The 27,049-nt window shown below is 50.5% G+C and overlaps 1 protein-coding gene across 1 annotated transcript; it reads right to left on the reverse strand.

Annotated features, from left to right (window-relative positions):
* Positions 1-3,721: 3,721 nt before the first annotated feature.
* Positions 3,722-11,227, reverse strand: ASB1 (ankyrin repeat and SOCS box containing 1). Its single transcript, XM_066322351.1, has 5 exons — positions 11,156-11,227; positions 10,930-11,076; positions 8,980-9,282; positions 5,533-5,918; positions 3,722-4,106 (listed from the first exon to the last, which is right to left on the reverse strand). Exons 1-5 carry the CDS (start codon positions 11,188-11,190, stop codon positions 3,973-3,975), a joined length of 1,005 nt encoding a protein of 334 aa, XP_066178448.1. The 5' UTR covers positions 11,191-11,227; the 3' UTR covers positions 3,722-3,972.
* Positions 11,228-27,049: the final 15,822 nt, after the last annotated feature.

Consider the following 27,049-nt stretch of genomic DNA (forward strand, 5'->3'; position numbering starts at 1 on the left):
TGAGGATAAATCTCCAGTTCCAAGCTGCTGCACAGAGATGTTATCACTAACTCATGGGTACCAATTCAGGGTGGCATGGGGGGAGATGCACGGGGAGGCAGGAGGGAGACACTCCAAATTAGAAGAATATCAAGGCTGGAAGTGTTCAAATTTAAGATTAGGGCTTGTTCGGCTTTGTTTTTCATCACCATAATTCCGGACCATTTGATCACTTTCTTCCAATTTAGGAAAAACTCTGGTTTTGCTGTCAGAGGAGATGCTGGCACCAGATCAGACAAGCATCTCCTGAATGAAAAAAGCAGGAATCCTAAAAAAGAGACTGTGCCCTTGCCTGGAGGCAGCTGCAGGGATTAAATCCTGAGGTGCACCTGCTAATCCTCAGGAAAAACAGAGCAACTAGTGAAAAGTCCTGCTGCTCAAGCTTATAGGGAGTTTTCCAGTGAAAACGCCACAAAATAAAAAAGCTGAATTTTAAGAATCAAAATATTTAGAGGAATTACATCTACTTGCATGCCAAGACAAACTGAGGAGCTGCATTTCCAGAGCTACCAAGACAGCAGGAGCAGAAATGAGAGGTTTAAAGAGCCCTCTTCAGTCTGACGTGAGGGTGGAAAATATTCAGGATGCCCTGAAAATCGCCCAGGATGAGCAAGGCAGGAGGTGGCATCGGCGCTGTCGCTGTGACCCCCGTGCAGGGACAGCTGGTCTCCGGCCCCCTCCAGTGGCTGCAGGACCGGGAGAGGTCGGCAGGATCCGGCTTTCTCAAACCCAGAGCCATCCTCCTCCTCCTCCGTGCTCTTCACTGGGCTGCACATGGACCCAGGCTCACCACAGGTATCTCCCACCTGCCCTCAGGTCTGATCCTGCTGCTGTCCCAAACCATTCTGAGCCTGGGAAAAGCCAACAGGCACTCAGGGGCACTGCTGGAAGTGGAATTTTGTCCCCTCTGTTGTGTCCTGCCACGGTTTTCTTCACTGGAAGAGGTACTGTGTAACTTAAGGGCTGGTTTGGGGCAAAAAGGGCTTTACTTGACTTTGGGGACTAAAAACCAACAACAAAAAACACCCCCTCCAAAACCAACCAAAAAACCACTTCAACCCAACAGATGCCTTTCCCCCACCTTTTGCAAAATGAGCAGGAAATTATATTTGGATCCCAGCTAACAGCATCCCATGCCCTGGAAATCCTCCCCTAGCAGCAAAGACAAGAAAGCCAAAGACAGCTTTGGAGCAGCTTTGTCTGATTCTAGATCTGGTTTGGTTCTTCAAGCATTTTCCAAAGCTTCTTATCCTGTCCCATTCAAGCCTCCAGCAGGGCCATGCCATGCACACTTTATATATTCTGCAGAAATATAGTGGGCATTTTTCAATGGATGGGATGTACACTGCAGGAATGTTTAATTTCCCCCCCAACTACACAAAACTCGACTTTTACTCACATTATCTGAGCATGCCCCATGGACAACACGGATAAAAACACCTTTACAAAAGGGAATGCTTTGCTACAGAGGAGGGAATGGTGAAGTTGAAGCCAAGGAAAGACAAGTGCTGTTCATACAGTATGAAAGGATAGAAATGCATGAATTGTTGAGATTTCATGCTGGAAGACTATTGTTTCCTGGGTTTAAAAGGACAGGGTAAGTCAGAGGATGTAGGGTTTGGCCCCACAGGACAAGACAATGAAGTCTATGAATATCCTGAATCTAATTCAAGATTATTATCTCTCTACAGTGCAAATTCCAAATTCACTGTGTAGTCTCTGTGTAAATTCTCTGTGTATTCCAAATTCTCTGTGTACGGTTTAAGTAGCCACAGCAACCAATCTCCACAGGGACTTCATTCCAACAGAATCCTGTTCTCTTACAGATTAATTTTCTGCAAGTTGTCCCCAAGCTGGACTCATTCCAGGCCCTCAAGCCAAAGGTTTGGCCTTTTCCAGAGGCAAAGACCCTCAGTGAAGATGGAAGTTGGATGGATGATCCAAGCACTCCAAAGCTTTGATTCTGCACAACTCCAAGTCATTGATGAACCTCAGGCTGGTTTGCTACTGGGCTGGGAGAACCATCCTTAGATCCATGCTCAGGGGACTCCTTTGGATGGGATCTCTAATTAACATTGTAAACAGACTCCGCTTTAATTAGAGAGCAGACTTACATCAAGCACCGAGTTGAGTTGACTCTCTCAATTCCTTTGGGCCACCCTCTGTCCCACTGAGGCATTTCACTGCAGGTGAAACCACCATCCAGAGGGTGGTTGAGCACAGGAACCCCAATGGTCGCAACCCCAAGGCTGCCAGAGCTTCAGGAGCATTTGTACAACACTTTCAGGGATGCACAAGGTGGGATTGTTGGGATGCAAGGCCAGGCCTTGGATTCCATGATCCTTGTAGGTCCTTCCAGCTCTTCCCACATCCATCCTACCACCTTCACCCCAATGGGGGTCCCACTTACAAACCAAGTAAAAATCCTTAGGGAAAAACCAACCCCAAAAGCTGCTCCCCATGGCATTTTCTCAAGACAGCCCATTTCATTTTTTGCCTCTCCATACTGGAGCTCGGGAGCATGGTGAGCTCCTGCAAACCATTATGGATCCCCCAGCAAGGTGCCAAGAGGCTTTACAACCTGTTTGCATCTCCCAGGCATGTTCACACCTCTATAAAGCCAGTGTACAACTCGCTGCCAGCACCAGGAAAACCGAAACCAGCTGCAGGCTGGGAAGGGAACGGTGCAGAACTCCTCACCTGCCCACAGCTCCATATGCATCGCATCTCACCTGGAGAAGGTCTGGAAATATCCTCCATTTCGGTTTGCTATTGCATTTATTTAAGCCTCTGGGAAAGGAACATTTTGGAAGCAGTGTTGAGGCCTATGGGGTGAATCCATAGGGGCCAGGGGATAGGGCTTGGAGCAACTTACGATAGTGGAAGGTGTCCTTGCCTATGGCAGGGGCTTGGACCTAAGTGAGCTTTAAGGTCTCTTGCAAGCCAAACCAGGCTGGGATCATCTGATCTTTAAGGCCACATCTAGAAAATTACCTTTGCCAGCTGGATGAGCATAGGAAGAAGAGCTAGCAAAGAAAATAATTTTAAAAAACATCCAAAACAACAACAACAACAACAAAAAACAAACCCAAAAAAACCCAAACCAAAAAACTTATAACACAGTGACTTTACTTAAATCAGCAAAGTTAAAGCAAAGTCCAATCATCACCTGAGATTTTTCCCAAGATCTTGAGGCACCATCATCTCTATCCGACTAAAGTTGCTGTTTTGACAAGTCCTCTGCACTGACCACGTCACTGGCTGACCCTGAGAACCCAACAAAAGGCTGCTGACTCCCTGCACAATGACTCTTCTGGGAGTTTGTGGCATGAAGAGGCACTGGAAATCAAAGAAGCCCAGGCTGCTGGACGCGACACTGTGATTAGAAGCACAAAATCTCCAATTCCTCAAAAAAAAAAAAATAAAAAGAAAAAAAACCAACAACAAACAACTCAAAAAAACCACCTTTTTCTCCCTTTTTAACAATGCAAACAAAACAGACATGTTATGTGGATCTGGGTGGGTTTTCTCTGGTCTGACCATGGGATATGGAATAAAAATGTAGGTAGGAACTTCTGGTTTTATGTGCTGTGATGGGAAAAATAGTTAAGTAGAGACACCTTCCCCACACTGAAATGCCACAGACCCCAGGCGTGTGTGTGACACAGATCAGTAACAGAGGTTACACATTTGCCAACAGCTACAGGATATATTGTATTTACTCCAGCAGCACCCACACACCTTTAGCAGCCCCTCCCCAGGGAGATAAGACACACAGAACTGCTGCACCCTAAACCTGGAGGGGGAAAAAAATCCACAGGAGCAGGGAATTATGCGCACTCCATGAGGTGGAAAGAGGCAGGATTGACATCTGACTCCATCAGGGCACTCATTTACCAAGGCACACCGTCCCCAAAAGCAGCCAGTCGCCCTTTAACTGTGTTCGTGGAGTAAAAATTGTTTAATGGGGTCAGGGATTGGGAGGCTGCGGATCAGATCCAGGCGGGATTTGCCAAGGACTCTCCGTACAGTTATGCGGCACAGAGACAAGAGGCTCCGGGTGCGGCCTGCAACGAAAAACACAGGGAAGGATTACTGGGGAAAAAGAGAGGGAGAACAGCAACACCGAGGCGGGGCAAGGAAGCCAAGCGCGCACAAATCCTGCCTCATGAGGAGGCCAAACCTCCTGGATTTGGAGCAGCTTCCACATGGGCAGGTTGGAAGGGGCAGCTGGAGGCTGGATGCACTGGTGAGCACGGAGGCCATCACTGCCCAGCCCGCAGCTGGAGCTGTGTCAGGGGGTTTAAGTTGGATATTACATAAAGGTTCTTTCCCTAGAGGGTCCTGGGGCACGGCCCCAAGGCTGCCAGACCTCCAGGGTGCTTGGACAACACTCAGGGATGCACAGGGTGGGATTGTCGGGGCGCCTGTGCAGGGCCATGGGTGCTGGACTTTGATCCTTGTGGATCCCTTCCAACTCCATGGTTCTATTTGGATCATTTTAGAATTATGTAGATGGCTTTTTTTTTTTTTTTCCTCACCCATCCCCTGGGAAACAACAGCACTGACAGCCAGCTCAGGCTTTATCCCAACTTTCCTTTGAGTCCATGGAGAGGTCCTCCAGCACAGGGACAAGAGGATGGTGGTGCCCATGTTGATTCAAGAACTCGACCTCCACGGCATCACTCCATTATCCCATATGATCCACCTGAGTACCATCTGCCTCCTAAACCCAGGCCTAGTGGAAGTCCAACTTATGTCAGCCTCCTTCAGCAGAAGCCCAGGCGGGTTTGAAAACCAGGCCCATGCAGAACTGAGTAACCTGGGGATGTGAGTTGTATCCCACAGCCTGAATCCCTTTGGAATTTCTCTGGAGTTCAAGAAAGAACTTCCAGTCACTTCCCATTTCCACCCCTGGTGCAAAGCTGTGGCCTCCACTAGGTGGGTTTCCAAGGTGCTGCACTTTTCTCCACCTTTTTTCACCTCCATCCTGCCCCTTTTTACCACCATTGGTGGCTTTCCTTCCCAAGCAATCGGTCCAGATCAAACTCCCTCTTGCATCCAGAGCCCAGGCTCACAAAGGGAGAGCTGGGACACACTTGTGTGGCTCTGGAGGACTGGATGTCACTGGTGATCCACAGCTCCAAAGCCCAGCTCGGATAGGACCCCTAAGCCTTGCCTACATGAGTAGGCAATGGAAAAGAGCTGGGAGAGATGAAAACGGTGGAGTAACAGACAGAGGTTGGGCTGCTGAAGGACTCAAGAGGGGAAAACACCGTGTGAAGGTACAAAACGCAACAGGGCAAAAGCAGGGAGCGGAGAAGTCATTAATGCTTTGCTTGTCAGCTTGTTGGACCCCATTATCTAACTGCTGAAGAAGTAAGGACAGCAACACCCGCCCCACCACCTCAGCAGCACCTTCCCTTCCAAACAACCCCTCCAAAGAGCTCTCCCGCATCCGCGGGGCCGCCCCAGGGACCCAACCCCACTCACCCCTCGCTTCCTTGAACACCTCCAGCGCCTCGGCGTTCACCTTGACCCTCCCCGTGGCCTCGACTCCCAAGGCCTCCACCTTGACGAGGTTGAGATCCGCTCCAAAGTCAATGAGGAGGCGGACGAAGGCGGGCTCGCAGCCGTGCCGCAGGACGGCGTCCAGCACGCACACGGGCGAGCCCCGGGAGAAGCCCTGCACGTTGATGGGCCCGCAGCAGTTAAAATCCGGGTTGGCTCCCGCCTGGAGCAGCAGGCGGAAGCAGGGCAGGTTGTGGTAGGCAGCGCTGATGTACAGGGGACACACCACCAGCGTGGTCAGCGGCCGCAGCGCCTGCCCTGGCCCGCGAGAGGCCAGCTGGTGGTTCACGTCCACGTCCGCGCCGTACCTGCTCCGGGGAGAGGGAGGGAAGGTTGGGAATGGCAAGGCGTGAGGCCGAAGGACTCGTGCAGAGTGAGAACTTCCAGAACCCACCCATCCCTGCCCTCAGATGGGCCTGGCAGCGCTTCTGAGCAGGGACAAGGCAGCCAGCACAGTACGATCTCCTAGAAGCAGAGCTCACGACAGCCCGGGATTTGGAGAGAGGAGGAACAGCAGCATCCTTGCCTTCCTGATGGATTGGGTTTGCATGGCCAGGTTTTGGTAAGTGGGAGGGCAACAGGGGTGGCTTCTTTCAGAAGCTTCCCCCTTGCTGGATGAGGAGGAACAGGTAGAGCTTGGGGGAAGGTGTTTTTTAAGATTTATTTAAGATTTATTCCATTTCTCATTACCCTGCCCTGGTTTTATTAGGAATAAATTAAACTGATAGCCCCAAGCTGAGTCTCTTTTGCCCGTGATGGCATTTAATGAGTGATATCTCCCCTTCCTTTATCTCTCCCCTCCCTTATCTCGACCCAGGAACCTTTAGTTGAATTTTCTCTCCTCTCGTGTCTTGGCACCAGGGATGGCTCAGCCTCGCCCCAGCACCACGTAATGCTGGATGCTAAAGAGCTGCCTGGGGAGCAGGGATGTTTCCAGATGACTCCACTGAAAAGGGATACTGAAATAACTTCCCTACCAGGATAAAACGGGCTAAAAAGGCAACACAGACACTCAATCCCAAACAGCAGGGAAATGGAAACAGGAATCTGCACTCCACAGTGAAACATCCCTGATGAACTCCTGCTCCCAAAGGAGCTGGAGGGGCTGGAATCTGCTGGGAATTCCTGCAGGCAGTGGGGACAGTAATTCCATGTTCCTCCCATGCATCTCGGATGGGAAGAAGGAGAAAGTCAACACAATCTCTAAGGAGTAGCTGGTTCTAATCGCAAAACTGTGTTCATTTTACCTACAGAGGGAGAAATGGTTCCTTCACCCACCAGTCCCCATCCCCAAACTGCAAACTGAGCACTCAGAGAACCGGGTTTTTCCTAGATAGCATTATATTCCTTTCAAGAGTTCATAAAACTAAGGACAATACCCGGGAAAAATCCTACCTCAAAGCAGGCACAGTTCTCCCTGAAACCAGCAGGGACTGCTCCCTGTCTGGCAAATATATAACAAAATTCTTCAGTTTTGAGCATGGGAAGAGTCTCATTTAAATTAAGCACACCCAGAGCAAGGGTTGAGAGAGTCCTCTAAGAGCCACAAATGGCACAAAGTGTATTTTTCTCCCTTAAAATCAGATCACACAAGCATTTGGACAGAGCTCTCAGTGCTGCTGTGGGATTTCCATAGGGCCGTTGCAAGGCCATTGCCTCCTGAGCAGACAACAGATCTCCCTTCATTTCAGTCCTTTCTTCCCCCATTATCACCACCAAAATTCTCAGTGGAAGCCCTCAATTCAAAGCAAAGCCCCAAATTCTACTTTTAGCAGGGTCAGGCATGCACCTGAGGGATGGGGGTGATCTGGCAGCTCTCTTTTTCCCAGTTTTAGCCTGGCAAAAGGATCCTCTCATCCTTGCTACCCTCAGTTCCATTGCAGGTAGCAGTGGATTCCACTACAGCATGACCCCAAGTTATGAGGAATGTCATTTATACTCTGGCATTAGAGTCCTAAATATTTCCAGCAGCCTCCCAGTGAAATGGATCTCCGTTCTATAGCCACGTGTGGATTTATTATTCATGGATGGGATTTCACCTCTTGCTTGGTTCAGCACTTGTAGGAATGCTCAGGGATCCCAACGGTGCTGCCATGGGACTTTCAAACCAGGTGATGTTTAGACACCTGCAGCACACCTGACTGGGTTCAGGTTCCCTCAAAATATTCCCTCCTGTCTCAGGAAAAGTGTCCTCCTCATTGCACTCCCACTGCCAAATCCTGTAGATCCAGCATTTTAAAAATCCCTGCAACATAAAGGCCGCATTTTTCACTAAGTAACTCTGCACAGATCTGTGAAATCCCTACTCCGAGATATTTGAAATTTTGGGCAATCTGACAATTTGGTATTAGCTTAGCAGCCTTGGGAGAGACATTGCCTAATAAAAAGAGATTGGACAAACTCCAGTTAATTTTTAATCCTGAAAGTTGTCCAAAATCTTGCTTTTAATATTACTGGTGAGGTATCCCAAGGAGCAGACACATAAATCAAGGCATCAGCTCTCCCTGTGCTGCTGAAATACCATTTGCTACATTTCACCCTGCCTGGGTGGAGAGAGCAGGGGAGATTTTTGGGAATACAGCGAGTTGAACCCTGTATCAACAAGCCCGTGCTGATGGGAACATTCTCCTCTCAGCTTGTTGGGAAAGGAGCAAGGAGGGGGGGATTATCTTCCCTTCTTCCTCAAAGCTGTACTTGTACAAAAATTCAAAAAAAGGAAGAAAGCCCCCAAGGGTTTTGAATCTTTTCCTATTCAAATCCTTTTGTTAATTTCTAACATTTGAGGTCATCAAGGTGATTCCTTCAACTTTCTTCTCTTTCTCTATTTCTCCCTACAACCTACATGTTCCCATTATGATCCCCCTTATTATTTGGCATCCATGGCCCACACAGCTGTCCAGCACGATCCCTTGGACAGAAACCTTCCATTTTAAAAAGAAGGAATAATCACGGCACGCCACAGAAGAAGCAATTTGAGTTCCCACAGCCTCCTGCTACACCCTGAGCCCTGCTGGTGCTGCCAGGGGAGTCTCCTGAGGGAAGACCCAGCTCCCGGAGAGGTTTTTTTGGGGAATCCACCTCCCTCCTAACTCCAGTCTGGAGCATGGTGGAAGTAGGGGGGGATGGTAAGGTTTGGATCTGACTGGATGGTGGGCTCAAAACCAGAGACTCCTCTCTTGGGCTTGGACTGGAACGGGTGGGAATAGACCCACTGCCAAGGCCAAGCGACAGGAAATCTCTTTGGGCACCTCTCCACCCGCTCCTCTCCAGTTCAAGACGTGTGGAGGCTGTGACCAGTGAGGAGGGAAGGGATCCCAAAGGGAGAAGGAAAAGGGAGATGCAGCCCTGGGCCCGGCCCCGAGCTCTGACCTGATGAGCTCCCGCAGGATGTCTGCGCGCCCCACCCGTGCCGCGTGGTACACCGGGGTGCTGCGGTGGTGCCGGCTCCCGTTGGGATCAGCGCCGGCCTCCAGCAGGATCTTGGCACACTCCAGGTGCCCGTTGACCACGGCCACGTAGAGGGCTGTCTGCCCCTTGACGTCCACGAGGTCGATCTCGGCTCCCTTGCGCAGCAGGAAGTCAACGCAGGGGCCGTGGCCGGCGGTAGCCGCGATGCGCAGCGGCGTGCAGGGCAGCCACCCGCAGCACCACACCGACTTCTCGTTGATCCGGCTGCAGGGGGGGGAACACGCCGTCAGAGGGGCCCCCGTTCCCTCCAGGAGGGTGCCCCATGAATGCTTGGGCACTGAAACAGGCTTCCCAGGGAACGGGCCCGGCCCCGAGGCTGCCAGAGCTCCAGAAGCGTTTGGACAGTGCTCTCAGGGACGCACAGGGTGGAGTTCTGGGGGTGTCTGCACCCCTGGTGTGTAGGGCCAGGGGTTGGACTGGATGATCCTTGTGGGTCCCTTCCACTCAGGATACGATTCTCTGATTTCTGGCACTTTTAGCAGCCACAAAAAGCTCCCGTCAATCACCTGACAAATGCTGCCCGGACGGATAAAGAAGACCAGTGCTTGGATGGTGGGCTTTAATTGTGCCAGGGGCTGCACACCTGCACAAACCCTGCCTCAAAAATTGCCCATTAATAAAAACCCAAAACTAACCTCTCCCTTTTGTCCTTTTTTAAAGGGAGATGTCTCAAACTGGTAGCCCAGAGAAGCTGGTACCTGCTCCGTTCCTAGAAGTGCCCAAATCCAGGCTGGACAGGGCTGGAGCTACCTGGTCCAGTGGAAGACGTCCCTGAGCATGGCAAGGGTGAGATGGGATGAGCTCTGAGGTCCGTATCTACCTCCAGATTCAAAGACCACTTCTCTGCCCATTCCTCACCTGTGGAATGGAGCTGTGCGTCCTACCCTCCTCTTCCTGTCAAACTCTGCTTTTTCCTACAAAAACCCCTCAGCCCAAGGGACCCCAAGAGCCTCAGCTGCACAGGTAGCAGAATAGAAGGGCTGGTTCATTCTTGTTTTTTGCTGAAATAACACCTTTTTTGAGGCTGGGAAACATTTAGCACTCTAAGCAGATTTCTCCGTGATGCAGGAAAATTAATTAACCATCCCCGCAGTCACAGGGTTAGCACTGGGCAGATTTTGTAACATGGGGTGTTTCAAGTTTATAGTTGATTGTAATCCCTTTTGTATGTTTTTCCCATTATCTGTAGGCTCCTGTTTTCCTGGTATCACATTCCTATCCTGATCTGAAAAGAGTTCATGCACAGCTGCCACAGCCTCATGAGCTGCTGCGAGATTTGCCTCCTGGGAAACCAGTGGAATGATCTGGGGGAAAGGAGAGCATCCTCCCACCCTGACACCTGTCTCATAAAAACCCCCATCCCTGGAATTGTCCAACTGGACAGGACTCGGAGCAACCTGGGATAGTGGAAGATGTCCCTGCCCATGGCAGGGGGTGGGATAAGATGGGCTTTAAGGTCCCTTCCAACCCACACCATGCTATGAAAAAAACGGATGAGAGGGTGGGTCAGCAGAAGGAGCAGGCTGTGGGGACAGCAAGATCATCCAAGGAAACACCTCTCCCCAAAAACAGTGGGCGGGATGGGAGCCCCCAAAAGGCGCGGCTGCGGGGATGACGAGCTAAGCATCCTCCCTGACACCTCTCCCAAAAAAAAAAAACCCCGTCCCTGGCAGTGCCCAGGGCCAGGTCGGAGGGGGCTTGGAGACACCTGGGATAGTGGCAGGTGTCCCTGCCCGTGGCAGGGGTGGGACCGGATGGGCTTTAAGGCCCGTGGGAAGCGGGTGGGAAGCGGGTGGGCTGCGGGGGGAGCAGGCAGGTGGCGGGGCCGTGTCCCCAGGGCTGCATGCCCACCTCTGGAAGCTCTCGTCCTGCAGCAGGCTGCGCAGGGTGGGCAGGTCCCCCACGAAGGCCGCGTCGTGCAGCCGGGTGTCCTCGCAGTGCTCCAGAGGGTGGTCGCAGAACTGCTCCCGCAGCCATTCCTTCAGGTTGCGACCTGCGCTGGAGAGAGGCACACGGCGGGATGAGGAAGGGCCGGGCACGGGCGGCTTCACCCCGCCGAGCCCCCTGCCCACGGTACCTGCCCGGGGCGGGCCCGTCCCCGCCCTCCGCCATCGCGCCCCGCCGGCCGCGCTCGCCCTCCCTCAGGCCTGCCCCGGCTCCTCCCTCGCTCCCTCCTTCCCGGCCTCGCTTCCCGGCCTGATTGGCCCCGCTTCGCTTCCTGCTCCCGTTAAGGTGGATTCCCCCCGCGCCGCCGCCTTGTTTTCCTCAGGGAGCTGCGGCTCCTTGCTGCCGCTGAGGGCGCCGGCGGAGCTCGGGCGGCTGCGGTGGGCATCGGGCAGTTCCCCGCAGCTTTTGTGGGCTCCTGTTGTTCTGCCCGTTTCTGGTCGTTTTACTGATTGTTGTCTCGGTTTTTCCCGCAGCTCGGCTTGCGGGATCTTCACTTGGAAGGGATCCACGAGTATCATCCAGTGCAGCCCTGCCCAGGATGGCCCGACAATCCCACCCTGGGCATCCCTGAGAGCCGCTTGGGCTCTCTCAGCCTGAGGCTGTGCCCATTCTTCGCTCTCTGAGGGAAGAGCCTTTTCCTGATCTCCAGCCTCAACCTGCTCTGGCACAGCTCCAGGAATTCACTTGGGTGCTGTCCCTGGTCACAGAGAGCAGAGATGGGAGCTGTTCTTCGGGAGAAAGATGTAGGCTGTGCTGAGATCTCCCTCTCTCTCCTCCTCCTCCTCCTCCTCAGCTGAACAAGCCCAGTGCCCTCAGCTGTTCCTCATCCCTTCACCATCTTCATTCTCTCTATTCCCTTCACCGTCTTTGTGACCTTTCTTTGAGCACTCTCTAATAGCTTTAGATCCTTATTATTGCTCTCCAAGCATTTAAAACACACCCTCAGCTTCTGAGTGCACATTTTCGAGTCTCCAGTGGCAGCAGGGAAGGGTGGTCATCCCTCCATCCCTCCATCCCTCCATCCCTCCATCCCTCCATCCCTCCATCCCTCCATCCCTCCATCCCTCCATCCCTCCATCCCTCCCCACTCCTGCTGCTCTGTGACAGGATATCCCTCCAGGCTCTTGCTGCAAACCCGGCTTCCTGTAACTGTTGTAATTTGGGCTCGAGGAACAGGAGAGAGGCACAATCTGCAAATCAAACCCACTCCCTTTGCCTGCTGGAAGATCAGAAGGGGGTGGGATTGATGGGAATTTCAAATCCACTGATGCTGCCACCATACCCTGCCTGCAGCCCTTAGGCCACTGGATGAGGCACACCCGGGCCAGGAATTTCTTGGCCCCAATTCACAGCTGCATCTGGAGGCTCTGTGTGCCCCACTCCGTGTCGTCTCCCAGGCAGGGGAGCAGCCATACACATCCCAGTTCCCTGCTGCATCCCTTACACATTTAATGGGAATACATTTAATAAGCTGCTCCAGCTCCAGTGGAACAATGGAGCTCCTCCAGAGGAAAAACCATGTTGGTCCATGGGCTTTTTTTTTTTCTTTTTTTTTTTTAACTTGGAGCTGATTCTTCTCCTGCAGGGAAAGTGTGGACAGGTGAGAAGGGGGAGCAGAGGATGCAGCAATATTTATTTGCTATATATCCATGTGGGCAAAGCAGAGCCCTAGAGGGGAATAAAGAAATGGGTAAACAGGACAGACAAAGCTGGAGTTGCTCATGGTTCGAGGTTCTTTCAGTTTTTGCTGCAATGAAGACAGAAACTTCTTACATACCATATCCCACTAGATTTTCCAGCAGTTTAGCTCCTGAACCAGGCTTTTATTCTCTCCTCTTTTCTTTTCCCTCACTTTTCCTTAAATGCACGTGAAAAGCAGCCCATCCCAAAATGGGCTGGTGAGTTCTTGTACAGCGGTGGTGAGAGGGAGTGACTGTGCAGACTCAGTCTCCAGCTTTGGGAATCAATAGGTGTTCCAGAGAAATCCCATGGGGAAATGCACAAAACTCTGCCAATTTATATCGCTCTAAGTGGCTGCAGCAGGGAAGTGGAAATTTGCAAACGGCTCACCATTTGGTGAAGACCTAGGAAATGCTTTCTCCGAGTCTGGAGAAATCGTTTTGTCCAGCATATCCTGACTGCTCCTGCCAGATGTACCAAGCTGAGGGCACAGGCTGCTGGCAATCCACACAGAAACTGGAGCCTCCAGGAGGAGGCTTCCAGGGTCTCAAAATAGCCACTTACCCAACACATGCTGGCTCACCCACTAGGCAAGACCTGTTCTCCAGCTCCTAACTCTGAAGCAATGTAAAAAAAAAGAAAACAAACCACCAAAATTAATTAACTAATTAAGTAAATAAATGAAGCAAGTAAAACTCCTTCTGCTGCTCCAGAGGACCCCCTCAACCACCCCCTCCACACTCACTAAGATTTCCCACTGCCCCTCCTGAGCAGACACATCCTCCCACTCCCCATCCTCATACTCCAAGCAAAACAACGAGTTCACCATCCTGCTCCTGGAAATAGGATCAGGAAAGGAACCAGCCCATCCATGGGCCCCTGCCAGAGTCCTTATTCCACAGGACCTTGGTCCTGTCCTTCCTTCCTTCCTTCCTTCCTTCCGTCTCCCACACTACTGGAGAAACTCTGCCTCACCTGAACGTGGCCAAGGGGAAAAGAAGGGGCAGGGGTGAACTCCTGTCAATCCACAGCTTTTACTCCCTGGAATAAAGCCAGTGGTTGCATTTAGTGCCAGACTAAGAAGAAAATGCACCTCCCTCCCTCCTTCTCATTCCTGGATAAACATGGACATCTTGGGAGCCTGAAAAGGACAATGATTTATACCTGGTGCTAAAACCAGTGGTTAGTCTCGCCACCACCACCACTTCCAACGCCCTTTTCCAGGGGCACCACACCTTTTAAATCCACCCAGGCTCCTCCCAGACCTTCCAAGCAGCAGGAAAAAAGCTGCATTATGAAATAGTTTGCAATTGCAACTGTTTCGATGCCAGGGTCACAGCGAAGTAAAAGAAAGAAAGGAAGGGAAAAAAAATAAAATGCCGTGACCAGAAGTGTAATTCACGCTTAGCTCAGTCCATAAAACTTCTCCCTGCCTGGATCTAAGCCATCGGCTTGGATTTGTAGTGAACTCTCAAGTGAAGTTGCCCTAGTGATAAATAGATCTGTGGGGAAAGAGGTGAAGGGGGAAAAAATCCCTCATCCCCCTGTTTTTAGTGCAGCCTGAATGTTTTTTCTGGGGAGTTGGTGTAGTTCCTGAAGTGGACATGAAGGTGTGCATTAACAACAGAAAACAGGAATGAGAGATGGGAGGAGAATTGAATTCCAGCATCCAGGATGTCATTAGGACTGGGGCTGGAAGCACAAAGATGACAACAGAAAAGCTGCTTGGAGTCCAGGAAGTTAATTCTGCTGCAAATGGGCCTAAATACCGCTGTCCTGAGGGGAAGCAGGCAGCACTGATGCATCAGCCAGCTGAATTTTAACCTTCCATCAGGTGTCCAGCACTTTGATCCTTCAATCCTGACCGAGAGAAAGTGGAGGGTGTGGAGTGGAGATTATACTGCAACACCACAGAAAGTTAGGGACTAGAAAATCCCACCCATCATCATCATCCATCATCATCATCAGACAGAGCTGAACAGTCACCCCGCTGCTCCCAAAGAAACTGAGACAATTCGTCCTGACAGTGAGAAGGCTAAAATTGAGGGAAGAACTGCCAGGATTGACACCATTAAGGAAAAATGGCCCCCAAAAGGGGGGGAGTGTTCCCTACTGGTTGTGCCCAGAGAGGTGTGGGTCACACCACCGCTGATCCTTGGAATTTTGGTTAGGATTTTCAGCCTTGCCCAGAGGGTGCCTGTTGATAAGGAAACAGGGCAGTGATTGTCCTATGTGCCCCTTTCATTTCTCCCAATTAAATTATGGGATTCCCTGCTTTTCTCTCATTCTTTTCCTATCATTTATTTCTGTTAAGGGTGTGAAAGGCTCTGGGAATCCTTGTGCACTGTGCAGGAACACCTCAGGAGTGCAAAGAACTCAAATCCATCAGCCCAGTGTCTCCATGTCTCCAGCAGGATCCAACCACAGGTTGATCCCAGCTCATGGATCAAGCACAGTTGCAGATATTTTTTCTCTAGGACCATCATCATGAACAAGTTTGAGGCAGGGAAGGAAAATGCCGATGGAGTTTTTATCATCTTTTTCCAGGAGAAACAGCCATCCTTTGATGGCAGATGTGGGAATATCAAGAGAAGCAGGCGCCTCCTTTACCTCAGTCCACAAGGGAAACACCTCCTTACAGGCAGGTTAGAAAATCCAGAAAATCTTCTGAGGACAAGTTTCCATGCACGGCAAAGGGCTGCCCAGGAATGAGTCACTCAGGAACGTTTCAGCCCAACTCCCACTAGGGGATTTGCAGACAAAAAGGATCTATTTGTATTTTTAGCAGTTTTTTGGGTTTTTTTTTTTCCCCCGTCTTCAAAAAATATTCACATTTTGTTGGGAAAATAAGAATGGAAAGGGTTTGTTTCACACCCTCCCCCCCTCTGATTTTTTTGCCACTTCAACTTCTTTCAGCACCCCTGTGGAATTGTCAGAAGAAATAGCTCAAGGAAAACATGAGTGAGGGGGGAAAAAAAGAGCTGGAGAGGAGAAAAGCTCATTTCCAACATGCACAGGAGCTGGACCTTTATGATCCTTGTGGGTCCCTTCCAACTCAGTGATTCTGTGATTCCACATCCCTCCCTCTTCCCTGAGTGTCGCCACTGTCCACTTCATCCCAAACCAGCATTTCTGACACACAGAGAGGTCCAAGAGTGAATGTTTCACAGAAATCATTGAGTGGTTTGGGCTGGAAGGGACTTTAAAGGTGATCCAGTCCAATCCATGAAGACATTCCAGGCAGTCCAGATCCATTCCCAAGGGATGCAGCTCCCTTGGGAGTGAGGTTTTAAACGAGGTCTGCTGCAAAATTTGTTGTGATCAGCACCGAGTAACCCTGTCAGAAACCTGCAGTAGTGACAAAAGGCTCATCAAGAACCCCACAGCAGCATCTCCATCTCCACACTCCCTCAGAGGAGCTGGTTTGTGAGGTGCTTCCATCTAGGAACAGGCATCAGGAGCTGCACAGCTTTGATGTCTACGGAGAAAGCACAAAGGTGACAAATTCTGTCGGAAAGGAGAATATACAGCAAGCAGGAGACTGTGCAAAATAGGAGACATAAACAGATGAATTAAGCTGGCTCTCCAGGCAGCTCTGGCCTTGCAAGTGCTTGACTTTCCCACCTTAACACCATGCTCTCAGCACACTTATTTCGCCCCCGAAATTCCTTGAAAATACAGCTGCCCACCCGCCTGCTCTGCAGCTAGAGAATCCCAGTGGTGAGTGAGCGCAGGCACTTAGGGCTGCCCCAGGCACAAGGGTCTCTTTATGGAGCGGCTCTCCAGGCACACAGGACCTGGAGCAGCCTCGCTGAACCAGCAGAGAAAAATAAACATCCTTCTCTTGGAAGTGCCTCGCACAATTTCATTAAGCCGGGCTGCAGCGGATGTGTATTTATTGAATGGAGCCCTTGGAGAAACAAAAAGGGGGAAAAGAAGCCCCTGGGCTGTTCTGCTGAGGGGAGATTTAATGAAACCCAACAAAGCAAGAACCACCTCCGCCCTACTCGAAGCCCAGCACTAAAAAAAGAACCCCCAAAGTCATTTTTAGCCGTGATTTCCGCGAGTGTGCTGCGGGCTCCAAACCATTCCCTGAGGAAGGAAAGAAAGGTGTCTTTGGGAAGGAGGGGCACAGGAATTCCAAGCGGGATTCCAGGCAGCAGCATTCCTGCCTGTTTTCCAGCAGGCCCTGGATGCTGGCCCACCTCCGAGGTGGGGTGTGAACACAGAACACTTCCCCCGTTGTTTGCCCGCTCCCATCCCAGCCTGGCTGCCACTCGCTAATTAAGAAATTGAAATTAACCCTCAGCTCCACACGTTCCCTCCCAGGGAAGGGATTTCTCTTTCAAGGTATTCCAAGTCGTTTTTCTCTGCTTATATTGTCACTTTTTTTTTTAAAATGGGACGTGGCTCCAGGGGTGCTACTTAAAATGTTTCAGTTACCAAAATTCAGCTCCCAGTCTTGTTGCTCGGAGAAGCTGTGGCTGCTCCTGGATCTCTAGAAGTGTTCAATGCCAGCTTGGACAGGGCTTGAAACAACCTGGGATAGTGGAAGGTGTCCCTGCCCATTGATTGGGATGGGCTTTAAGGTCCTTCCAACCCAAATTCCATGATTCTGTGAAAAAAATAACTGCGATGATCCTTTTTGCAGCATCTCTCCCACCGGTGATGCAACATTTCTTTTAACAAATGACCCCAAGTTCCTGTTTCTCCTCTCAAAAAGAGGTCATGCAGCAGAGATACATTAGAAATGTCACCCTGCTGTGCTTGAGAGACACAGAAAACACAGCCAGCAATGCCTGAAGGACATAAAAATGTTTTGCTTGAGATCAGGGCGGCAATACAGCAATAAAAACTTTAAATGCTGCTAGAAAGGTGTGATTTTAGCTTTCAAAATCACAGAATGCTTTATTTCTGCACTCAGAAAGGTTTGCGAAGGGAAGTGAGCAGTTTTGCTACACATGGCTGGGCTGGGCCAGAGGAGCAGAGATAATCATTATCCCTAATTAGGGATCCCTACAAACCTATTAAGGCTTTGTTCCTCAAGGAGTGAAAGTTAAACTCTAATACAACACAGTTCACTCTTAATTTTGTTTGTTTAATTAAAGCTAAACCTAAAGAAAATAGCAAAAAAAGAAAAAGGAAAAGAAACAAAAAAACCCACCCCAGTCACCAGCACCTCGTTATTGCCAGAATCCAAGGGTATGCAATCTGACTCCAATTGCCTTCATCAGCTCAGGATTTGACAAATCAAAGATTATTTAGATTTTTCAGGGCCTTATAACAGCACAGACAAGCCAAAAGCTGAGCACTCCAGCCTCAGCCTTATTAGCATCCATTTTCACAGCCATAAACCAAGAGAACAATGTCTCATTTTCTAATTAATGCAGATTGTCATTAATAGATCCCAACAAAGCTGCCTTTCATTCCTTTCCTCGCTGGTGCATTTGGTGAAGCACTTAAAGGGGGCCAGCCCAGTGCACGCACAGAACTGTTTTAATTACATCCTGTGAATTTATTTTTCCAGGGAGAAATATTTCTCAGGGAAAACATCTATAAAAGTAACTTTAGAAGGAAAGTAATTTTGTGTGTGTTTCCTATAGGAAATCTGTTTAGTTTAAGTCCCAGGTTCTAACACTCTCTTTCTGCAGCAGCGTAACCTGAAGAATGCTGCTGACAGCCACGGTAAAATCCTGGTATCTCCTTCTGAAATGAAATTCCTTATGGATCTGGGAGCTATGTCTTGATGGGATCTGGCCTCCTCCCCTCTGACTGGATTTTCCTCACACGGGGTGGGGGTCACAGACACGCCCCCCAAAAGGGGCACCTCACCTTCAGGGCTGCTCCAGGTGTGGGTGCTTGTGAGTTTACTGTCATTTGTTTAACCAAGGGGTTGATTGGAGTCTCCCTGCTCCAAGGAGAAGAACTTTATGGGTTTTCCAGCCATCAAAGTGAGAGTTCCCAGGAAATGTATCCTCCAGGAGGGGCTTTGCTCAGGTTTCAGTGTTTATTTCTTTCCCTTAGGAAGCGACAAAGCTGGAAACTCCAGCGCACGGCCCCTTTGTCACCTTTCAACTCTACCTTTCTGTGTTCTGCTATTGTTCCACCTTCCAGCTTCATCCTGATCCTCCAGGAGCTGCACCGGGAGCAGCTTCCCTCACCTGAGGAAAAGGGCCTGGCTTCCAAAGAGAGGCAAAAGAAGATTTTCATCTAGATAACAACAAGGATTTGGACACTCCAGAGTGTCCAGTGTGCGCCCTGCCTGGTGAGGAAATTCGTGTGACCAGGCTGGCCTTCCCAGACTGGAAAATCAGCCTGGGTTTGTGCATGGAAGAATGGAATTGCTTAGTCTAGAAAGGCCCTCTAAGACCATCAAGTTCAGTCATTTCCCAGCACCACCAAGCCCACCACTAACCATGTCCCCAAGTGCCACATCTACACGGCCTTTAAGTCCATGGATAAAAGCCCATTTCAGGCATAAGTCAAAAGACTGAAAGAAAAACCAGGGAATTTAGCAATTCCATCTGCAGAGCACAGAGGAACAGCTTTGCCAGCTACAAAACCCTCTCCTGGTTCCTTCCTCATTGCGGTGATGGAATGTTTCCACTTCTCACTCCAGACAGTGCATTAGTGGTACCACAAATGAGTCTGTAAGGACCAGTTTTAATTTGGGGAAAGCCAGTCTTTCAGTGCCACAAAATGTGCTGCCACATTTCCACTGCCAAACACACGTGGGAAATGTGCAGGGAGTGCTGGAGGCCAATAATGCAGGAGAACCGTGGAATCATGGAGGGATTTGGGTTGGAAGGGAGCTTAAAACTCATCCAGTTCCACTATGGCCACGGGCAAGGACACCTTCCACTATCCCAGGTGGCTCCAAGCCCTATCCAGCCCTACCCTGGACACTTCCAGGGATCCAGGGGCAGCCACAGCTTCTCTGGGCACCCTGTGCCAGGGTCTCCCCACCCTCACAGGGAACAATTCCTGCCCGATATCTGAAATAAACCCACTCCCTTTCAGTTTGAAGCCATTCCCCTGGAAGAAGTTATGGCTACAGGAAGGATCAACACATCTGAATAGCTCCTAAAACTCCAGGAGAGTGGAAGGTGCTGTGTTGAACTGAGGGGACACGGAACAGCAAGGCTGGCACTTCCTAAACGCTTTCCAGATGGATTGGTCTGAAGGAAAAGGCTGATCTTGGGCCCAAATCCTGGCGATCTCCAGATGGATGAGAAGTCCAAGGCTGGACCATCCCATCCTTCTGCAGGAGATTCATGCTGACTCCAGGGGACACCTCAGGTTTGTGCATTGAATCAACTTGCCCTGTAGACAGTGAAAAGATTTAGTGCCTCATGTGAGAAGAAATCATGGAAAACCCTAGGATGCACAGCAGGCTGCAGCTCTCGTCTTTGGCCGAGGCCTTCTTTGAAGGCTTCCATGCACCAGAGGGTTCAAACGACTTTTTCCATGGCTGATACTTCCCAGTTGGCTCTCCTGGCAAAGTTAGGGCATCCAGCTGCTCTGTGGCAGGGGACAGAGGAGGTGTTCTGGCTTTATGTTCCATCTCCTAGGCTTCTCCCTGGGTAAGAACCACCTGGTGAGAGAGCTGGGATTTCAGTCATTTCCTCCTTCCTTCTCTCCGGGGGTTTTAATTAGCATTGCCATTGCACTCCTTAATTTGACCACACTCCTTGCTTCCAGTTTAACCTCCCCTTTCATTTTTTTTCCCCTTGTTCTGATCCCGTTAAGACTCAGCTGTAAAACTCCGCAGACCTTGTGTCATAACACTTCATAATCACACTTTCACTGTGAGTAACCCGACAGAAATCAGCTTGTTCCTGGTGATCCAGGGGGATTGGGAGCAGCATCTCATTCCTGGCTGCTGGATGCTTCCCACTTGCAGGTTTTCTTGGCAGGGCTCTGTGGCAACCAGTGGGTTGAGCTGAGGCACCTTGTGCAGGGTCCTGCATTTCTCTGGAGAAGGGTAAGACAGAAAGGGAAAAACAAGATTCTTTTTGTGTCGTGAGTGCCTAGGAAAGCAATCTGTGCGTGAAGGGAAGCAGGAAAATGATCTGTGTGTGAAGACAAAAGCCTGCCAGTGCAGAAAATGGAGTCATGAATCCTTTGGAGCACAAACACACACATGTGGGCACATTCATCCACCAAAACTGGCCTTTCACTCACAGGTCACGAAATCCTGGAATGGTTTGGGTTGGCAGGGCTCATACAGATCATGCCATTCCACCCCCTGCCATGGGCAGGGACACCTTCCAGTATCCCAAGCTGCTCCAAGCCTCAGTGTCCAACCTGGCCTGGGACACTTCCAGGGGCAGCCACAGCTCACAGGGAAGGATTTCTTCCCAATATCCAATCTAAACCTCATCTCTTCCAGTTTAAAGCCATTCCCCCTTGCCCTCTCACCGATCATTCCCTTCCTCCACCCTGCAACGTGCTGCAGCCCTGTCCTTGCACATTTTTCCTCCTGGCTGCACTTTTCAGGCACCGATCCAGCCCTCTGAGGAGCTTTCCATCGGCTTGAGCAGCTCTTGGATCAGGTGCCTCCAGTGAAATCTGTCCCAGCCAGATCCCATCACGGGGGTGTCATTTGGGAGCCTCGGTTGTAAGCCTGGGCTTGGCTCCCTCACTGACCTCTGCACAAACCTCTCCTCGTTTTCCTTGGCTTCTCCCGCGGCTCTGCAGCCGCCTGTGGGTTCGGTGGTGGCTCAGGTTACTCAGTGATGGCCCGTTCTCCTACCTCTGCCTTTCAGGAAGGGTTCACTCCAGGATTTATAACGGGTTCTTGGTAGCACCCTCTGTACTTCAATCTGTGAAACCATTTCAGTTTAACCACCTGTTTTCACACGCTCATAATTTCACAAAGCATCCACCTTTTGGGATAAAATTTTCCATGCTTCAGCTCTTGCCCGAGGTGCTAGTTTGTTGGGTTGTTGGTTTTTTTGTTGTTGGTGTTTTTTTTTTTTTTTAACTTTAAATAAAATTCCAAAAGAAAAATTAAGTTTGATCCAAATCCATTCCACATTTCTGTGCTTGGCCTCAGGCAAGAAACTTTCCCCATGAAAAAAAAAAAAAAAAAAAAAAAAAAAAAAAAAAAAAAAAAAAAAGAAGAAGAAAAAAATTCTAACCACACTTCTTGTTGTGGAGCTCAAAGGAAAAAAACATCTGCTAGGGAGCTGCCACAAACACTGTAGGAAAGGTATTGGAGCCCAGCCATGGGCTGAAAACCCTGATCCACCCCAAAGACTTGAAAATGAGGTGCTTCTCCTTGCCTTGCTCTCAGGCTGTGGGTGGTACAAGGCCTGTGGTTCCTCTGACACCAGAGCCCACGGTCAGGCCCTGCCCCAGCCTCTCCTGGAGCCAGTGGGAGCTTTTCCATAAAAATTGATTTTTGTTTTTTTTTCTCATGCTGGCAAGTCCATCATTAATTATGGGAGGCCTCAGAGGGCCCTGAGGTCACGGGGAGCTTCCCAGTGACATCGGCCACTGGGCAGGTTCAAGGGGCTGCTGGGGTCTGGGGGAGAAGCTGGCACTGGTTGTAAAATATATCTCAAATTTTTCCTTGGATTTTTCACTCAGGGCACCTTGGGAAACAGAACACAAAGAAGTAACAGCAGGCTGTGAGATCAAGCAGTTAAAGTAACGAGGAAATGGTTTTTAAAAGCTTTCCATTGCTCCAGAAATAATGTCTCAGCTTCCCTGAGACGTTTGTGTTCTCCCTGGTGTTGACAAACACATTACCTGTCCTATTTGAGCCTGTCCTCATCCCTGTAACCAGAGCATGCTGTCCCAAGCCACCGCAGAGCCCCAGACAGGGCAAACAGAACAGTCCTGAGCCCAAAACAGGGCTCTGGCTGCCCCCAACACAGTTTTTCTCCTCCTGCCTTGGGGAGTTGTCCCACTAATTGCCTCCATGGATTAATTCACCGGCCTTCACTCTGTACTCCAGCTTGAAAATCCATAACCTGGAAGTGTCCAAAGCCACGCTGGACAGGGCTTGGAGCACCCTGGGATAGTATAAGGTGTCTCTACCCATGGCAGGGGTGGGACTGGATGGGCTTTTAAGGTCCCTTCCAAGCCAAACCACTCCGGGATTCTGTGATTCTTGGAGTGCAGAGCCACAGTTCAGCCCTGGCTGGATATTTTTTCCCAATATCCAATCAAAAGGAGTGGGAGATGACCACAACATGTCCACATTGATTAATCCCTGCTGGGAGCACAGGGAGTGTGTGAAGGTGTGGAGGTCACCTAGCACAAGTAAAACTGTGCTTTACTATTTGATTTAACAAAGGGCACTTTGCACTTGAACGAAATAAGGACAAATTTTCTGGCCAGGCACTGGGAATGAGCTGGAAGTGAAACCCAGTGGGCATCAGACACTTTCACACAAACCCTTGGCAAATTTCAGGGTTAATTGGACACTAAAATCTGCCCTTGATAACCCAACATTTCCCCAAAAGTTCAACAGAACCTCCTGCCCACCAGCTCCTTTCCCACAGGCACTGCATGGCTGTCGCTCCGTGAATTTGGGAAGGGCTTCCTGCCTTCTGGAGAGGCTCCAAGCACACTTTTCTCCACGGGGGAGCCATCCCACAGTGGCTCCCCACAAAGCCCAGCCTGATGCTGAGGGCAGCAGTGGAAGCTCCCACACATTCCCCACCTCTGGAAGCAGCTGGATGCCTTGGGGTGGTCCCGTGCTCCCGGAGCTCTGGGCAGTCACACATGGAGAGCAAACACAGCCCCTGACACCTGAGAAAGTGACACTGGAACAAAATCCCACGTTCTCAGCGTGTTCCCGCACGGCTCCCGGTGGCTCCACTGGCAGGTTTGGAGCCAGCACAATAGAGCAGTATTTGGGTGTGAGGGACCAGGGGCTCCCACCTTGCTCTAAAGACAAGGATCCCATTAATGGGAACTCCCAGCTCACAGCCCAGCGGGGTTAAACATAAAACCAGCCCTTTCTTGACACTTCACTGGAATGCCAGGAGCTCAGGAGTGCTGAAACTGGAGGAGAACACCTTCCCTTCCTGCCAGGTTACCTGAGCAGCACAAAGCTACGGTGGGTGGCCTGGAATTCTTCCAGGCTGCAGGGCTGGTCCCCTGCAGGAATGCTGAGACCATCTCTTGCTCTCCTCTCCTCATCCCATGTGTGGGGACAGGCACAGTTCTCACACTGAAAACCTGTCGCTGTTGGGAACTCTCCACTGGCTCTTCTGCTCAGCAGCTTCTCCCTCTCCAGGTTGCTCAGGATCATGGTTGGATGGGGTTTGGAGCAACCTGGTCCAGTGGAAGGTGTCCCTGCCCATGGCACAAGATTATCTTCAAGGTCCTTCCCAACCCAAACCATTCTGGGATTCTGTGCTCACTTTAAATCCAGGTCTCTTGGAGCACCCTCCAGAACTGATATCCCTTATCTCTCCTCTCAGAACATTTGTGTTTGGACCCAAACTGATGGGACTTTTGTTCAGCTGCCGCCCTGCCAGGGGCAACAAGAAGCAGGAATAAATCTCTTAGTGAGACTAGAACAAATAAACCTTCCTGTACATTGAGCTGAACAGCCCACAAAGGGCTCTGCATCTTTGTACAACCTAAATAACGCTGCCTCTCCTTGAAGGCCTCTCCTCCACGTGCAGCTGCCAGGGAAGAAAACCCCACAGCAGAGCAGGGAGATGCCCAAAGGAACCTCTGGCCCCATGGGAAGCTTGTGCTGGAGCAGGGTCCTGGCAGGATGTGTGACCCCATGGATAAAGGGACCCACACTGGAGCAGTTCCTGCAGGACTGACCCCACGGATAAAGGGACCCACACTGGAGCAGTTCCTGCAGGACTGACAGGACTGACCCCATGGATAAAGGGACCCACACTGGAGCAGTTCCTGCAGGACTGACCCCACGGATAAAGGGATCCACACTGGAGCAGGGAAGAGAGTGAGGAGTCCTCCCCTGAGGAGGAAGCTGCAGCACAGCCCACAAGTGAGGAGTTACCACAGCCCCCATTTTCTGTCCCCCTCTTCCATTGGAGGAGAGTAGAGAAAACCAGGAGTGAAGTTGAGGCTGAGAAGTTGAGGCTGAGGGGTGTGCAGAAGGTGTTTTTAAATTTTGGGTTTATTTCCTGCCCTACTCTGATGGGACTGATAATAAATAAATCTAGTTCCCCAAGTTTTACCCGTGACAGTGATTGGTGAGTGATGTCTCCCAGCCCTTAGCCCAATCCTTGAGTCTTTCCTTACATTTTTCTTTCCTGTCTAGTCGAGGAAGGGAATGATCAAGTGGCTTTGGCGGGCACTTGGAATTCTGGGCAGCCACGGTTAGCCCACCACAGATGGCCAGGGGAGTAACTTGGGTGTTGTAGAGAGGAGCATCTCTTTCTCTTCCCACTGCCACCTCTCCAGTTAAAATAAAATAAAGCAAAATAAAATCAAACAGCATTGTGGAAGTGGTTAAGGGCTGTTTGTCTTTAGCAGGATGTGAGGAGACAAAGCTATTGACACAGGGTGCCCAGAGAAGCTGTGGCTGCCCCTGGATCCCTGGAAGTGTTCCAGGCCAGGTTAGATGGAGCTTGGAGCAACCTGGAATAGTGGAAGGTGTCCCTGCCCATGGCAGAGGTGGAATGGGATGATCTTTAAGGCCCCTTCCAGCGCAAATCCCTCTGGGATTCCATGGAAGCCCAGGTCTCTGTGTTCCGGTCATCAGTGTCACTTGTGGTTGTTTCTGTCCCCTCCTGTGCTCCAGCCCCCAATGCTGACCCAGGCCCCACCTCAGGTTCACTCCAGTTTCCAGCCCTGTAACGTGCACTGGAAGTTCTGCCGAGATTATTTGAATTGGACAGGGAAACTTCCTTTCTCCCTCCCGAGGTTAAAGCCAGAGCAGCTTGGAACCTCCAGCTCAGAGCAACTTATCCAAACAGCTTCTCCTTCCCAGACGTGGATCCCCAGCTCCTCCCAAGCTCAGCTGACACTTGGGCTCCAGCAGCAGAAGATGCTGTTCCAAAAAGTAGAGAAAATCTGAAAGCACAGGAGAAATGAAGCACCTCTTGCCACGGAGCTAATCCTAGGGAAAGCTGCTGGCCAGGAAACAATCCCTGTGGCTGGGCTGCCAGCCCAGGAACGAGGAGGCACTGGGCAGCTCCCGCCCCACTTCCCATCCCTTTCCTTCTAGATCCACTTAATCCTCTGTTAGTTACCAAAGCTCTCTGCTGAACTTCGAGGTTTGTTTAGAATAGTCGGATAGAGGTGGGATGCTGTCGTTTTTTCCTGGATGCAAGAAAATCTTTTCAGTTCAATGTAAGTAAAGGAACCCACACTGGAGCAGTTTCTGAAGGAGTGACCCCTTCAGAGAGGGTCAGAGGTCCACTTCTTCAGAGAGGGGTCAGGTCCTGTTATGCCCTGGCCATGCAAGATCTGCTGCCCTTCCCAGGGAAAGGAAATTTCCTCCTGTTTGTGTCTGTATTTGGGCTGGATCTGTTACTTCAGGTATTTTAATATTTTGTCCTTTTCCTTCTCTGCCAGATCCTGCACAGGGCAGAGTGAGCCCATTGCCTTCTGTCTGATGCTCCTCAGTAGCAAAAGAATGCCCGAAAGGTGGAAACAGCTGGAAGGGCAAAGCCCACCTTGCACATTCACTACAGACCTGAACACATCCAGCCAGGAGCCTCAGTGACCCCGGCAGCACCTGAGCACACAAGCAGCCTGAAAAAAGCAGCCAAACCCATCCATTCCCTGCCCATTCCTGGGCACACAACAAAGCCAAGCCTGTGGGAGCCAGCAGGGCATAAAACAAGGCCGACCTGAGCAACCCCTGCCTCACAAGTCATAAATCTGGAGGGAGAATTCCTCTCCCTTTTCTCCTGGGAAGCGTTTCCCTCCTGTGGTTCACTCTCAACTTGTGGATTTGGGTAGGAGGGGGTGGGAGCTAATCCTTTTTTCATCACATTAAATTAAACTATAAACCATACCTCTTAATTCCTTTTAATTAAATTTCTCCCTGGAAAACGGAAATGTTATTTTGCCATGTTTTTTCACAAAACAGGGCAGGGAAGAGACAGGCCTTGGTGTTGCAGGGAGTTTTCCAAGGAGTTGTGGGGGGTGCCTGGGGCTCTCCAAGAGCTCAAGGCTCTCTCTCCATGGCTGGCAGATCCCAAATCCATCCCTTGTGCTAGACCAGCTCACCTCTGCAAGGGTAAATCTGGGAGGAGGGAAGAGCACAAATTCATCTGAGGCAGAGTCCAGCCATTTTAGGTAGTAAAGTCGTAGTGCCAACCCATCCCTTTGGATTCTCCTGCTGGAGAAAGGACACACTCCCAAAAATCCTTGAAACACTTCTACACAGCCA

The sequence above is a fragment of the Sylvia atricapilla genome, chromosome 7 (genome assembly GCF_009819655.1).
Source record: "Sylvia atricapilla isolate bSylAtr1 chromosome 7, bSylAtr1.pri, whole genome shotgun sequence".
Taxonomy (NCBI): Eukaryota; Metazoa; Chordata; class Aves; order Passeriformes; family Sylviidae; genus Sylvia; species Sylvia atricapilla.